We start from the raw sequence: 15,913 nt of genomic DNA on the forward strand, positions 1-15,913 counted from the left end.
CCCTTCTGTGGAGTATTACACCTGATGTGTCAAATGAGTAGGCAAAGCATTGTGGCCACCTAAAGGATAACTAAACTAGCTGGATGTCGTAGGTGTTTCATATCTAAATAAAGGTCGAAACAGTTCATATGACTGCAAACAATGTTTTTGGTTTACGCATTTTTGATCCAGAGCATCCCAAATATGGTGACATGTCTGGTGAGTATGCAGGCCATGGAAGAACTGGGACATTTTCAGCTTCCAGGAATTGTGTACAGATCCTTGCGACATGGGACTGTCCATTATCATGCTGAAACATGAGGTGATGGCGGCAGATGAATGGCACGACAATGGGCCTCAGGATCTCGTCACGGTATCTTTGTGCATTCAAATTGCCATCGATATAATGTAATTGTGTTTGTTGTAAGTAGCTTATGCATGTCCATACAATAACCCCACCGCCACCATGGGGTACTCTGTTCACAACGTTGACATCAGCAAACCGCTCTCCCACACAACGCCGTACATGCTGTTTGCATCTGAAACCGGGATTCATCTGAGAAAAGCACACATCTCCAGTGTGCCAGTGGCCATCGAAGGTGAGCAATTTGCACACTGAAGTCAGTTACGGCGCCGAACTGCAGTCAGGTTAAGACCCTGGTGAGGACGACGAGCACGCAGATGAGCTTCCCTGAGTTTTCTGACAGTTTGTGCTGAAAGTTTCCAGTTGTGCAAATCCTCAGTTTCATAAGCTGTCCGGGTGACTGGTCTGACGATCCCCAGGTGAAGAAGCCGGATGTGGATGTCCTGGGCTGGCATGGTTATAAGTGGTCTGCGGTTGTGAGGGCGGTTAAACGTACTACCAAATTTGAATAAATCACATTGGAGGCGGCTTATGGTCGAGAAATTTAACAGTTCTGGTGGACATTCCTGCAGTCAGCATGCCAATTGTACGCTCCCTCAACTTGAGACATCTGTGGCAGTGTGTGAGACAACTGCTCATTTTAGTGGCCTTTTATTGTCCCCAGCACAAGGTGCATCTATTTTAATGATCATGTTGTTTAATCAGCTTCTTGATATTCCACACCAATCAGGTGGATAGATTATTTTAGCAAAGGAGAAATGCTCAGAAGCAGGGAAGTAAATAAATGTGTACCCAAAATTTGAGAGAAATTATCTTTTTGTGCATATGGAACTTTTCTGTGATCTTTTATTTCAGCTCATGAAACATGGAACCAACATGTTGTTTATACTGTAGGTGTCATGCATTGATGCAGTAGCTTTTAGAATGCATTACCCATGGCATAAAGTAGCCAGGCTAGTTACATTTATTTGAAATTCCTGGACAATATTTAGAAAAGTTTGAGGCTACTAGCTAACCTGTAAGTGTCAGTGAGCTCTAACTTCAATGAACAGTCTATTGTTCACATAATACATAACAGAAACAATGCCAGCAGTGTATCGAATACTCACTTGGACACAATGTAGTTTTACATCTAGATTCTATATACTACTTACCACAGAACAAAAGGGTTTATTGTGCACATATGAAAATGCATTACAAAAAAACAGACCTAAAACATGATTGTTTTGAGGGTATTGTTTAGACAATGTACATACATTAAAATATGTGCCCAAGTGAGTGAGGTCCCCGTTTTGAACAAGCAATGTTTGAGTGAAGGTGTGCTTTGAAATATAATTCCTAGAACGGACATCCCATTCAAGTCAATGTGTGAAAATGCAGTTGTCTAAGTGCTTTTCCTCTTCTGGTAATTCTGTTTCTATGGTTGTGTGTTCTCTGTGCTAATACCCAGTGCTTCTATGTGCGGATGGGGGCATCACCCTCAGAAGCGCACTCGTACCCTCCAGGAGTAGTTGGTGAGGACCTTGTTCTTTTTCCTCACGATGCAGGTGTATGTGCCCTCGTTGATGGCGTTGGCCACGATACTGATGTGGTCGTCTTTTAGGGAGATGTAGCCAGGGTGGGAGTACTCCAGAATCTCTCCGTCCTTGTACCAGCTACAGAAACAGTAAAAATACATTTAAATTCAGTCCATTGTTGGTATATGATTTATTAGAAGTGATATTGGGCTAAATAAGACACTCACTATACTTTGCCTGCCTTTGCTGCAATTTTCTTCCCACATCGGAAGGTGAGCTTCTTCCCCTCAGCCACAAGCTTGTGTTTGGTCCGTTGGGGGGTGGGGGTGGGGGCCACAGTGGGGAAGGGGAACTCTGAGGAAAGTTAGGGAACACAAGGTTAAAGGCTGGGGTATCCACTTCTGTATAGTCTTAACCAGATATGACTCGGTGTGGTATGGCTTTCATTTCATAAAAGGATGTTAATGTCTTTTCATTAAATGTTTACTCCAAAAAGTAAACAAAGAAGCGCCCAGAAAATGTCTTCTTAGTTATTGTTTAATCTGATCTGGATCATACTAAAAATTATCCCCCAAGACATACACACTCAAACTAAGCATAAAAGCTATCTGCCTACATGTGCATCAAAAAACTTCATGGCAACTCCATTGTAGATGTTTAAGGACATTCTCTATCTAGTTAATTTACCCAAGTGCTACGGCCATTTGATGAGTGTAAACACGATGTTGTGCCTCATGATCAGTTGGAAGTCTGTTTAAAAGGCAGCCACTAGTTTGGGCCGCAGAAATCCCAAATTGACCTTCCGCGTCTAACGCTCAAGCCACAGTCTGAAATTCCAGTGGTTTGGAGTCATACTGGAATTTTCCACAGCCGTACAACGTCTCCCAATCAACAATGAGGAACAGATTAGGAGCCAGGAATGGTATCCTTTCTCCTCTCCACATTCTCCCTTGTTACACATATAAAACGGACAAACCCACAATCTATGGCTGCCATGGCGAGGAGGAGTCATATCCTGTTGTGCAACCAGAGGCCTCGGCCCTGATGAGACTGGTTGCGGAGGTTTTAGGAATTTAAGCTGTCGAGGTGCTTCACTAAGACGCTCTGCTCGCTTGCTATAAAGCAGACCAAAATGCATCCAGAGGTAATTATTTCTGAATGAGTCTCATCCAGTGGCAAGTATATAATCTGACTTTAAATCTGAAGGGCTGCAAACCCTCATCATGGTTCTGCATGGCTGGACTTTGTTGGCTGCGTTACGATCCATTGGCAAATGGTACAGATGCGATTCCTTGCACTAGTATATTGGGAGTAATCTTTTTTTCCTTTGCAGTGCTGCTCTTACCGTAACAGAAATCACAGCTCGAGGGGCAGTGCTTCTGCATGAGCTTGCGCTTGCTGTCGCAATAGCCTTTCCGCGCCCAGGCTGGACAGATAAATAATCTATCCAAACATCCTACAGGGGAGGAGGAAAAAGGGATGAGAGTGCTAATTTCAGTCTACAGAAAGGAATGTGAGATGACAATCTGACTTCACATTTATAATGACTCTCACACTGTATTAAAGGTTCAACAATACTCATTAAGACCACGTTCACTTGCAGCAGGTAGTAAATCAATTATTTGTGAAGCATCTATATAGTGCTTAGGAAGAAATCATGAATAGTCTATAAAGCCTGTATAAATTGTTTTTTTAAAGTGGGACCATTATTTTCAATGAGGATTTATTTCATTTGAAAGATATGCTACCGCTGATTGTTTTGTGCTACAAAACAATATGACACGGTTTCTTGTCTGTTTTACAGGGCACTTTGCTTGTGGGTGCTTGGCTTTACCATAGAGTCGGTGCAGGCCCCACACCTCGTCCTGTGTGATGAGCTTGCGCCCCGTTAGAGTTGCGTTCAGGTGCATGATGGCCTTGGGGTTCAGGGAGTGCATGAGGCCCAGGACGTGGCCAATCTCGTGAGCCGCTACATGGACCAAGTCTGTCAGCCACACCCCTGCACAAACCAACAACACAAAACAGTTCATTCTGTCTTAGTAATTGGGGTGCATCTCAATAGTCAAAAGTAGCTAAAGTCCTTTCCCTCATCCACTGAACTATACACATGAAAGCTAGTTCAAAGTGGCATAACAACATATGGCTTTCACATATACCTGTCTTTTCAGATCAGTGCCGATGAAGCAGACGACTACTGAGACACAGTTGATCTAACAACAACGGCAAACTCAAACTACGCTTCTAAATTCACAGTATCTTCCAACCATAACACAATTAGGCACAGTATTACACTGTGGTCTATTCCAGCTTCAAGACATAATTACCAACTACAGTGTCCATGATTTTCACTTTTCAACCCTGTGCGTTTGACTAATTCAACTGGACATCCAGCAAGTAGCTTTGGTGCTGAGGGCACAACAGCAGCTTACAAAAATCAGGAAAGAGATCAACCAAGGTGCCTGCCTTTTTTCCAGCTGAAGCGCATGTTTCCCAGAATCCAATACTCATGGTCGTCAAAGTGGATCTCGCCCGTCGGAGGGAAGAAAGCATGTGCCAGTTCGCCGGTGATGCCGTCGAAACAGTGGTGCAAGTAGGACTGCAGACAGTCTGTGTGGTTGATGGGGTAGAAGCCTGCCAAAAAGAGACAGAGCTGTGCCTCAGACAGCGCAACCAAGAGGGGAACCTCTCCAGCCTCTATCTCATTCTACATACAATAGAGTCTAGAAGATTATGGATTTCAAACTTCTTAACCCCACTGAGGATGACTGTCATTTTTCACACTTGCATCAAGTATTTATGCTGGAACAAGACTCCCAGATCACTCTGATGGCTTCAGCATGATTTAGATCATTTTAAAATGATTACACATGCTTGGAAGGTGTACAGGACTCTTTATCATACAAATAGAGCCATGAATCATGCTGAACATAGATAACTAGACAGTAGAGGGAGTTTTGTTCATTTCAAATGCTTAGGTCATTTCAGACACATGTCACTGTATAGTCCTTCTACTATATTATATGCCAGTCATCATGCCTGATATACTTTAGGTGGGGGCACAACAACATATACCTATCTTGATGTCTGCCTCCTGGTCAGCGGGCACCTCTCTAAAGCTGAAGGGCGAGACATCACTCCACATAGTGAAGGCTTTGGCAATGCCACGGCGCGTGTCACTGGCATTCATCAGGTTCCTTGGGAAAGAGAGCAGCCTGCACAGACACAATGCCATTATCTGGGGAAACCACTTGGCATAACAGCAGAAATCAGTAAAAGCAATTGGAGCTAACATAAAGCTCTAAGACAGCTGTCCCTCGTAAATATGTCTGAAGTCAATTCAAACAGCATTTCCTTTTGTTTTTAGACAGTAAATGTTTGCTAAGAAAGGAGGGTGAAATAAAATAATCTCCAAACTTGTAAGTGAGCTTGAACTTGTCCCATTTGAGTTTCTCAGGGGTGAGGGTATAGCGCTTGTTCCTGGAGAGGTGGAGGACCTGCGTGCGGGCATCTTTGCGAATCCCAATCATTAACACACCAGAGGTGTGAACTTCTTCCTTGGACAAAAAAAATTGTAGATTAACCACCAGAGATTTGGCGCTACCAGTTAGGAGCGAGGAGAGGAGTTTCAACCTACTGGACATGTCACATCAACATCCAGATGTAATTTATATTTATGATCGGGATCTGGATTCCCAGCAAACAAATGTTGGTTTCCAAAACTTTGTGTGAAAGTTATTTTTCAAAGGATAACCTTTAGGAAACATTACAGATAAATTCTGTGTTCACTGGGTTGGCCTTAAGTGAGCCTTTTTTTATTTTTTATTATACTGATCAAAAATATAAACACAACATGTAAATTATTAGTCCCATGTTTCATGAGCTGAAATAAAAGATCCTAGAAATGTTACATACACACAAAAAGCTTATTTCTCTTAAATGTTGTACACAAATTTGTTTACATCCCTGTTAGTGAGCATTTCTTCTTTGCCAAGATAATCCATCCACTTGACAGGTGTGGCATATCAACAAGCTGATTAAACAGCATGATCATTACACAGGTGCACCTTGTGCATGGGACAATAAAAGGCCACTCTAAAGTGTGAAGTTTTGTCACACAACACAATGCCACACATGTTGCCAGAAAAATTAATGTTAATTTCTCTTCCTCCAACATCGTTTTAGAGAATTTGGCAGAAAGTCCAACTGGCCTCAAACACAGACCACGTGTATGGTGCCGTGTGGGTGAGAAGTTTGTTTGTGTCAACATTGTGAACTGAGTACCCCATGGCGGCAGTGGAGTTATGGTATGGGCAGGCATAAGCTACAGGCAACAAATACTATTGCATTTTATCTATGTCAATTTGAATGCACAAAGATACCGTGCGTGACAAGATCCTGAGGCCCATTGTCGTGCCATTCATCTGCCGCCATCACCTCATGTTTCAGCATGATAATGCATGGCCCCATGTCACAAGGGTCTGTAAACAATTCCTGGATGTTGAACATTTCCATGGTCTGCATACTCGCCAGATATGTCACTCATTGAGCATGTTTGGGATGCTCTTGATCAACATGTACAACAGCGTTTTCCAGATCAACTTGTACGACAATGTTTTCCAGTTTCCACCAATATCCAGAAACTTTGCACAGTCATTGAAGAAGAGTGGGACAACAGGCCACAATCAACAGCCTGATCAACTCTATGTGAAGGAGATATGTCTCGCTGCTTGAGGCAAATGGTGGTCACACCAGATACTGACTGGTTTTCTGATCCACACCCCTACTTTTTTTTAAAGGTATCTGTGACCAACAGATGCATATCTGTATTCCCAGTCATGTGAACTCCATAGATTAGGACCAAATTAATGTATTGCTTATTGACTGATAACAGAAGTATTCATGGAAGGAACTTGAGAAACTGGACAAAAACAGCGGAGATCCCCGAGAAGTAAAACGTAGTAACACTTTACTTGAAGGGGGTATACATAAAGCATGCATAATACCTTTATGATACTAGTCATTACACCTTTATTCATGTGTCTGCAGTATCATTCATTAAAAAATGCATAACACATTTATTCAATGTAATTTGCCTTTTTACTGCCACAGTACCCAACCCTCTGACACACTTCAAGTAGCAGGCTGAGAGCAGCACAGAATTAACGTTGTACTGTAATCTACTTACACTGTTAGTTGAACTGACAGTTGTGATTCATGGCGTTAATTTATACAGTATTTATAGTTATAATGTTCAAAATCTAAACAATCAACAGTTCCATGCTGCAAGGGTTCTGGTTTGACGAGACCAGCTGAGGACACTCAACTCTATTGTGATTCTGCAGTTTCTAGAGCTATTATCCCAATGCCTTGCATGTGAATGTTACATGTTACATTTTCATGCAAGGGCATTCCATTTTGTAGAAAAGGAAGTGGTCAGCAGTAAAACTGCTTTCCAAACTTTAAGTATGATACATTTTGCAGGTACAATATGTCTGATGTCCCTTTGGGGGGGGCAAATGAGACTCTCCAAATAATAACACCAGGATTCTATTCTTGTTTTACAGCTGTGAAAGGCCAGCTATAGGTGCTTACTGTTTAAGAGTGTTTAGAAATATGTTGTGACTTTGTTTTTATATAATACTAATAGAATGTAAAATGTACAGTTACAGTATACAGTACCGTTCAAAAGTTTGGGGTCACTTAGAAATGTCCTTGTTTTTGAAAAAAACAACACTTCTTTTGTCCATTAAAATAACATCAAATTGATCAGAAATACAGTGTAGACATTAAGGTTGTAAATGACTATTGGAGCTGGAAACGGCAGATTTTTTATGGAATATCTACATAGGCGTACAGAGGCCCGTTACCAGCAACCATCACTCCTGTGTTCCAATGCCACGTTGTATTAGCTAATCCAACTCGCCAGTCTAAACACCAGTCTCAACATCAACAGTGAAGAGGCGACTCCGGGATGCTGGCTTTCTAGAAAGAGTTCCTCTGTCCAGTGTCTGTGTTATTTTGACAATCTTAATCTTTTCTTTTTATTGGCCAGTCTCTGATATGGCTTTTTCTTTGCAACTCTGTCTAGAAGGCCAACATCCCGTAGTCGCCTCTTCACTGTTGACATTGAGACTTGTGTTTTGCAGGTACTATTTAATGAATCTGCCAGTTGAGGACTTGTGACGTGTCTGTTTCTCAACTAGACGCTCGAATGTACTTGTCCTCTTGCTCAGTTGTGCACCGGGGCCTCCCACTCCTCTTTCTATTCTGGTTAGAGTCTGTTTGCACTGTTCTGTGAAGGGAGTAGTACACAGCGTTGTACGAGATCTTCAGTTTCTTGGCAATTTCTCGCATGGAATAGCGTTCATTTCTCAGAACAAGAATAGACTGACGAGTTTCAGAAGAAAGGTCTTTGTTTCTGGCCATTTTGAGCCTGTAATCGAACCCACAAATGCGGATGCTCCAGATACTCAACTAGTCTAAAGAAGGACCGCTTTATTGCTTCTTTAATCATCAATTGGCTTTTTAAAATGATAAACTTGGATTAGCTAACACAACGTGCCATTGGAACACAGGAGTGATGGTTGCTGATAATGGGCCTCTGTAGCCTATGTAGATATTCCATAAAAAAATCTGCCGTTTCCAGCTACAGTCATTTACAACATTAACATTAACAATGTCTACACATCAATTTGATGTTATTTTAATGGCCAAAAAATGTGCTTTTCTTTCAAAAAATAAGGACATTTCTAAGTGACCCCAAACTTTTGAACGGTAGTGTACACTTTGACTGATTATCCAATTACTTTAGGTGACTTCATTATCGGGGACTTTTATGACAAGTGAATAAGCTAATTTAGCCTATCCACAGATCTACTCCACAGTCCTTATCATCAACGAAAAGGGATTGGACCAACATGACCTGACCAAGTTCAACATTTACATACAAATACAGTGGAAATACAACCCCCAAAAATGGCTATTTCTAAAAATATGAATTTAAACTATTAAAATATCTATATGAAAATTAAATATTTTTTCTCAAAGAAATAATGTAGATACTATATGTAAAGGACGTCACGCTGTTTGCCACGCTGCTGATTCAGCCCATACCTGGGGCTAACTCTGGGCCTCTGCCATGCTAGCACACGTGACCGCCCTCCTGAAGTGTCTTACCAGTCGGAAAAAGCTATTCGCTGGCACAAGTGGGGACACTTCAGGCTGAGGAGTAAGTTTCACACATCCCCATGTGCTACATGTGCATTCCTTTTTTAATGTTCCTCGATCCTCATGAAAACAAGGGCTATGCCAAGAGCTGAGGCCTAGACACCCAGACGAACACCAGAGGAGCCCTGCAGAAGACTGAAGTCTTCCTGCCACACTGATAACAGAGTCAAGGAAACATACACTACAAAAGAAGAGGACATAGCCTAGAAGTTGGAGCAGGCATTCCACTTAAATTGGAGCAATGTGAGAACAGTCCATGATTTATTGAAGCTACATGTTGTTCTAAGCTGTACTATTTGCTACACAATTTCTTCCTATGGAAAACAACTGAAAATGTTCCAAAACAAGTGCACTAGAGATAACATTTAGAACCTGATCATTCAGTTCTCAACCAACATGCTAAGCTCCTCTTACTGTGCTCTCCTTTGAAGATTCCCAAACTGTTTGCCCCTGGTTTATTAATCACGGATTCTGAGAAGTCTGCATTTGACTTAGTGTAAATTAATGAACAATATAAGATACTTTTAGAATAGCTAACTTGGTATAAGTGAGGGTTAAGACTTCATCCAGCCAGATCAAAACAGTTTTATTGTGGCTACAATGCAATAAGAATAGTTGTTTTTTCCTCAACTGGGACAAAAATCAGGGCAAAACCAAGAATTGCTCCAATTATATCATATGAATAGGCTACATTATAAATTATATGTATAATTACTGATTATATGAAGGCATTTCTGTCTGATGAAGTTTAACCAAAAATGTGATTTATATTACAATTACATTTTATTTATTTATTATTTGCTCATTTGTCACCAAGCAGAAGTCTTGGTAGACACTGAAAAAAACAAGTTAAAATAAAATGAAAATATTGTTGCCCTAAACGGGTTTAATCATCCAACATCTTGATCATAATTTATTCCAGCATAACCTGTTCAGTATAGAAACTGAATGAAGTATTCAGCAGTGCAATTAAAGGAGGTATCAAGTTAGAAAGTTGAATTCTCACACCATACCTCTATTCTCCAGGTGGGAAATGCCGTGGTTTCTTGCATCCCTTCAAACAGAATCCCAAGCACCGCCACAGCCAGCAGAAGAGTACTGAAGTCGCCTCTTTGTAAACTTCTGAACGTCTGACACACCATCGTTGCGATATCACCTTCCATAAAAAATCCCTAAACAAAGACAGACTAGTCAATTTCACCACCATCTATCCGTATGGATATCAATGGCCATCCAATGCATCCTTTTATTTGACAAATTAATTTTAAATTGAGGATAACGGAGGATAACGGTGTTAAGGCTGGAATCCTTGGTCACCCGCCGCCAGCTCCAGGCTGCATCAAACGTTTGCAGCTTTCTTTCTATACAACCTTCCGCCGCAGCGCTATTCCGCGGTCTGCCAAATGGTTTCACATTACTTTAAATGGAGGTCAGAGTTTGACAAGTTTAAATGGAAAGGATACCAGCTGCACGTAGTCGACAATCTTAAAACTATTTTGATTTAACTATTATTTTTGCATGCTTATTAATCTAGAAGTTCATAACAGAGATTTGATCATGGATTTTAAAAAATGAAGGCCTGCTCAAATACCTATGTGTGGGTCTCTCATTTTATCTGAGGAATACGCATAGGGCAATAGGTTGACTTTGATTTATATTGAACCTTATTTAAATATTTTCTCACTCTTAATAAAAAATTATATATTTTTTTGTTCTAATTGCATAGGAAAATAGTATATCTGTGACAGGCTATTGCCTGATGCAAGCAACAAATATTTCTCAAATTGTATTTTAATTGGAGTAAATTACCTACATCAAATTAATTGTGAAAATGTATGTCAGTAGGCCTATGCTGATAGGCATATATTCTACAGATCTGTGTAAAACTCGTGCGTTTGTGAAGGCCCAAAACACGCAATTTGAGTCTGGGCTGCATTCGTATTCAGCAACGTTCAAAAATGATTGGAAAACAAATTGCTTCACAAGTGTTTTTTAAGAGAGTATGGTATTTGTCCAGCGATGATGGTCTGAATTTAGTTGAACGTTTTCCCCCGTTTACGAATCTGGGTGGGATAGTGAGAGATCGCACTGAACCACCACCAGAGAATCAATAACTTCCTGGCCTGCCAACATCCGTTGGTGCGAGTGTACAAAATAAGCGATATTTTAAATCCCACATTTTTCAAGATATTTTTCTTATTTTATATAAATGTTCTTATTGAGGAAAGGCTTCTTCTTGCACATGTCATCTATAACACCCGGAACGCAGATCACATTGAAGTCTGTTTCTAACGGCGCCTATTTACGTCTGCACTTACTCAAGAGGGTTGGACGAAATGTCGTCCGTCAGGGTTAACTGTGATCAGCCAGTGAAATATTCTCGAAATTGACACGTAGCAAGTTTACCAATGGAGTAGGGTCAGCCCTGTGGTTAGGTAGCGGTCACATAAATATGTTGTTACATGGCGTGAAATAGTTTATCAGATAACGGATACATAAAACAGGTAAAGTCTGGTTTCGGACATTTAATTTGGCCCTGGTTTTTGGCTTGCTAATAGCACACTGGATAGTTAGCTTTAATCCTTTAATCTATGTAGTTGACTATCCAGCAGTGCAATGCTTTAAATGCCAATTTTGCGAGGTTGTAGGGAGCAAGCAATGTGGCCATCCAACAGGTGTGTTGTACAATTCACAACATGGTGCATTGAAATTCAGGTGATCCTACTAGCATATATCTAGCTACTCGGGAACTACTGGAAATAAACAGACTCGTTTGCTACCTACGTTTTAGCATGTAGTAGCACGCTTTAATCCTGCTCAACAACAGCAAAGCATTCTGGTCTCACGCTCTTGCAACCCTTCAATTATGACGGACAATACAAAAACTACTCCATACTGGTTTTCAATAACTTAAAGAGCCTGTATTCTGATGCTCTTGTTCATTAAATGAGATGTTAATTGTACATAAATGACATTCTATGTGTGACCTCTGTAATTCTGTTACAGGTTTACCTTCTGTTTCTTTGTTTTGTGGACCCTGGCAGAGGTATGGCTGTGGGGCAGAAACCAAGCAGTGCAGAGACAATTGTTTTGGCTGGATTGAATGGACATAGTGAGACAAGGCACACCGGTTTGAATGACACTCTGCAGAATCACTCTGCCGACCAGCGAAGCTCGGGGAGGGCCAGAGTCAGACGCGACATGAGGTACAAGTGTGCTGCTTATGTGCTGGCCCTGCGGCCGTGGAGTTTCAGCGCCTCCCTCACACCGGTGGCTCTGGGCAGTGCCCTGGCCTACAAGCTGGAGGGCTCTGTGGACTTGGTCATCCTCATGGTGTGTGCCGTGGCAGTGCTGGTGGTGCACGGGGCAGGGAATCTGGTTAACACTTACTATGACTTCTCCAAAGGGATTGACCACAAGAAGAGCGACGATAGGACTCTGGTGGATGAGATCCTGGCGCCGCAGGACGTGGTCATGTTCGGAGCGCTGCTCTACTCTCTGGGCTGCTTGTGTGCCACCCTGCTCTACTTTCTCTCCACGTTGAGGATGGAGCATCTGGCCCTTATTTATTTTGGAGGGCTCTCCAGCTCTTTTCTGTACACGGGAGGTGAGCTTGGCATTAACCTGTTTCAAAATGTACTGACATTATTTCCCTCGCTTTATTTACAAGTACACACACTAATATCCAGATTCTTACGATACCTTCCTTGTCCTGTTTCCAGGCATTGGTCTTAAATATGTGGCACTGGGGGACGTGGTGATCCTGATCACGTTTGGCCCCCTGGCGGTCATGTTTGCCCACGCCGTGCAGGTGGGTTACCTGTCTGTCCTGCCTCTGGTCTACGCCGTCCCCCTGGCCCTCAACACAGAGGCTATCCTCCACAGCAACAATACCAGAGACATGGACTCTGACAAACAGGCGGGCATCGTCACTCTGGCCATTCTCATCGGGCCCACGTTGTCCTACATCCTCTTCAACATCCTGCTGTTTGTCCCTTATGTGCTCTTCTGCATCCTGGCCACCCACTACACCATCAGCATGGCCCTGCCCCTGCTCACGTTGCCCATGGCCTTCCCCCTAGAGAGGCAGTTCCGCAGCCAGTGCTATTCCAAGATCCCCCAAAAGACAGCCAAGCTCAACCTCTTGATGGGACTTTTCTATGTCTTTGGGATCATTCTGGCACCTCAAGGCAGCTTACCGCTACTGTGATTGAATTGTAGCTTCTTTTATAGCTTTTTGTTGTTGTTGAAATGCAGACTAGTTTATGTACATCTTTGTATTTGTAATTATTTACTTGAGTTCAAAGGCTTTAATGTATTGTCTAATTTATACGTCCAGAGAAACAGTTTAGTTACTCTTCTTTAATACTGACAGATATAACCAGATGCATAACTGGTCCAGTATTTTGCATAGTTCTGTGTATCGACTGAAGTCTGAGGTGCTCAGACTCATTTGGTATAAGACTACAGTACAGAGGACATTTCAAGTCCTGATGCCTCAAAATGAGGACAGACATTGAAGAAACGGTTGCCATGGGTTGCAGCGGGCCCTCAGACTTTCTACCGGTGATGCAATTCTTCAAAATGTCAATAAACAAAATCTAAACCATTTAATCTCTGTCAATTGAAATTAAATGTCTGTTTTTTTTGGTTATGTTAGGACAATAGCCTGATTTATTAGTCAGAGTTTGAGGTTAAAATTCTGAATTGCAATGTTTTTATTTGGGGGGGTATGAGATGGTAGCCTTGTAATTATCAGGTTTTGCAGTCATGGTTTGGAATTTCCATTTTATTTTGTTAGACAGAGGAGTGCAACCATTAATCGATCTAGTCTATAAACAAATATGAATTAATGTACATGGAAATGCCCCCAAATGGTCCAAATCTCAGCCTAATTTGCATCGGACCAGTTAGTGATCTTTTAGGATTTTACTATTAAATGTATGTTTTGGGAAGTTATGGATTCATTAAGAAATGACATCTATTGTCTTTGTCTTGTTCCTCACATAATGACATTTTGAAAAAAAATAGACTGCAAAAAATGTAATGTTTTTATTTATTTACTTCAGGTTCTTGCTGTCAGAATTTGATATTGAAATCCTTTTTGACTATTTCAGAGAAGGGTTTAAAGGGTTTTGAAATATGCATTGTAAATGGGGCCAGTGCCCATACTCTGCCACAGCTTTCTGTTGAGCTCCAAACTTCAGTTTTGAATAAGACCTCAATTCACCAATTGGAGTCAGTGCTTATCATTAGATATGCAAGCCCACAGTATTAATCCTCTGGAAGCCAGGAGGTTTTGCTCCCCCTCGGGCTTATGTGTTGGAGGAGATCTTCATGGGCTATACTCAGCCTTGTCTTAGGGTAGTAAGTTGGTGGTCTGTTGATATCCCTCTAGTGGTGTGGGGACTGTGCTTTGGCAAAGTGGGTGGGGGTATTGTCGGATGGGGCCACAGTTGCCCCCGACCCACCCCTGTCTAAGCCTCCAGTATTTATACTGCAATAGTCTATGTGCCAGGGGGCTAGGGTCAGTCTGTTATATCTGGTGTAATTCTCCTGTCTTATCTGGTATCCTGTGTGAATTTTAAGTATGCTACCTCTAATTCTCCCTCTCGTCTCGGAGGACCTGAGCCCTAGGATCATGCCTCAGGACTACCTGGCCCGATGACTCCTGGCAGTCCCCAGTCCACCTGGTTGTGCTGCTGCTCCAGTTTCAACTGTTCTGCCTGCGGCTATGGAACCCTGACCTGTTCACCGGACGTGCTACCTTGTCCCGGACCTGCTGTTTTCAACTCTCTGCTGCACCTGCTGTCTCGACATCTGAATGCTTGGCTATGAAAAGCCAAGTGACACTTCCTCCTGAGGTACTGACCTGTTGCACTCTCTAAAACCACTGTAATTATTATTTGACCCTGCTGGTCATCTATGAATGTTTGAACATCTTGAAGAACAATCTGGCCTTAATGGCCATGTACTCTTATCATCTCCACTCGGCACAGCCAGAAGAAGACTGGCCAGCCATCAGAGCCTGGTTCCTCTCTAGGGTTCTTCCTAGGTTCCTGCCTTTCTAGGGAGTTTTTCCTAGCCGCTGTGCTTCTACATCTGCATTGCTTGCTGTTAGGGGTTTTAGGCAGGGTTTCTATATAACACTTTGTGAGATCTGCTGATGTAAAAAGGGTTTTATAAATACATTTGATTGATTGACTTGTATCCATTTGTAAATAACTTGTGTTTTATATGGAACAGGACTGGGACATGACCATTGGACTTGTCAGCCGAACTACTCAGTCTGATGGTAAGAATATGCATCATGTTAACTTACTAAATGTAGAAATGCCTTTATAGACGGTGTTGTAAAAAGCCGTACCGGTATAACTTAAAAGAGCAATCTGTAGTTGCTACATAAATGTTTTCAAACTAATAATATTGTACCCATTGATTCTTGAAGAATATAACTTAGAAATGCCTCATGAGCTTAGTTCAATTGTTGTACCCCATCAGAAGCCAACATAAACCAATGTTTGTAAATAAAGTCAATGTAAACCAACACCATACACTGAGTGTACAAAACATGAACACCAGCTCTTTCCATGACAGACTGACGAGGTGAAAGTTATGATGACTCTTGTTAAATTCACTTTAATCAGTGTAGATGAAGGGGATGGGACAGGTTAAAGAAGGATTTTAAAGCCTTGAGACAATTGAGACATTAATTGTGTGTGTGCCATTCATAGGGTGAATGGGAAATAAATAATATTTAAGTGCCTTTGAACGGGGTATGGTAGTAGGTGCCAGGCGCACCGGTTTGTGTCAAGAACTGCAACGT

The 15,913-nt window shown here is 41.8% G+C and overlaps 2 protein-coding genes across 4 annotated transcripts; one reads left to right on the forward strand and one right to left on the reverse strand.

Moving 5' to 3' along the window:
• Positions 1-1,146: 1,146 nt before the first annotated feature.
• Positions 1,147-10,485, reverse strand: LOC139368649 (matrix metalloproteinase-23-like). Of its 2 annotated transcripts, none has more exons than XM_071107804.1 (8): positions 10,101-10,485; positions 5,275-5,414; positions 4,933-5,072; positions 4,324-4,491; positions 3,695-3,859; positions 3,206-3,316; positions 2,088-2,214; positions 1,147-1,998 (listed from the first exon to the last, which is right to left on the reverse strand). In XM_071107804.1, exons 1-8 carry the CDS (start codon positions 10,248-10,250, stop codon positions 1,824-1,826), a joined length of 1,176 nt encoding a protein of 391 aa, XP_070963905.1. In that variant the 5' UTR covers positions 10,251-10,485; the 3' UTR covers positions 1,147-1,823. The 2 variants fall into 2 exon arrangements, with proteins under 2 accessions (XP_070963905.1, XP_070963906.1); XM_071107805.1 differs by having other exon boundaries at positions 1,172-1,998; positions 5,275-5,410; positions 10,101-10,483.
• Positions 10,486-11,343: 858 nt separating this feature from the next.
• LOC139367678 (ubiA prenyltransferase domain-containing protein 1-like) lies at positions 11,344-13,696 on the forward strand. 2 transcript variants are annotated; one of them, XM_071105962.1, is made up of 3 exons: positions 11,344-11,591; positions 12,132-12,694; positions 12,810-13,696. In XM_071105962.1, exons 2-3 carry the CDS (start codon positions 12,136-12,138, stop codon positions 13,295-13,297), a joined length of 1,047 nt encoding a protein of 348 aa, XP_070962063.1. In that variant the 5' UTR covers positions 11,344-11,591; positions 12,132-12,135; the 3' UTR covers positions 13,298-13,696. The 2 variants fall into 2 exon arrangements, with proteins under 2 accessions (XP_070962063.1, XP_070962064.1); XM_071105963.1 differs by having other exon boundaries at positions 11,346-11,591; positions 12,094-12,694.
• Positions 13,697-15,913: the final 2,217 nt, after the last annotated feature.

Source organism: Oncorhynchus clarkii, chromosome 16 (genome assembly GCF_045791955.1).
Source record: "Oncorhynchus clarkii lewisi isolate Uvic-CL-2024 chromosome 16, UVic_Ocla_1.0, whole genome shotgun sequence".
Lineage (NCBI taxonomy): Eukaryota > Metazoa > Chordata > Actinopteri > Salmoniformes > Salmonidae > Oncorhynchus > Oncorhynchus clarkii.

Bases quoted from the DNA above. Each gene is read 5' to 3' on its own strand.
- LOC139368649 (XM_071107804.1), bottom strand. From the start codon at position 10,250: ATGGAAGGTGATATCGCAACGATGGTGTGTCAGACGTTCAGAAGTTTA. The intron at 5,073-5,274 runs GTTTGGAGATTA...GTGTCTGTGCAG, and splicing joins AAGTTCAAGCTCACTTACAA to GCTGCTCTCTTTCCCAAGGA. The intron at 1,999-2,087 runs GTGAGTGTCTTA...CTGTTTCTGTAG, and splicing joins GCAAAGGCAGGCAAAGTATA to CTGGTACAAGGACGGAGAGA.
- LOC139367678 (XM_071105962.1), top strand. From the start codon at position 12,136: ATGGCTGTGGGGCAGAAACCAAGCAGTGCAGAGACAATTGTTTTGGCT. The intron at 12,695-12,809 runs GTGAGCTTGGCA...TCCTGTTTCCAG, and splicing joins CTCTTTTCTGTACACGGGAG to GCATTGGTCTTAAATATGTG.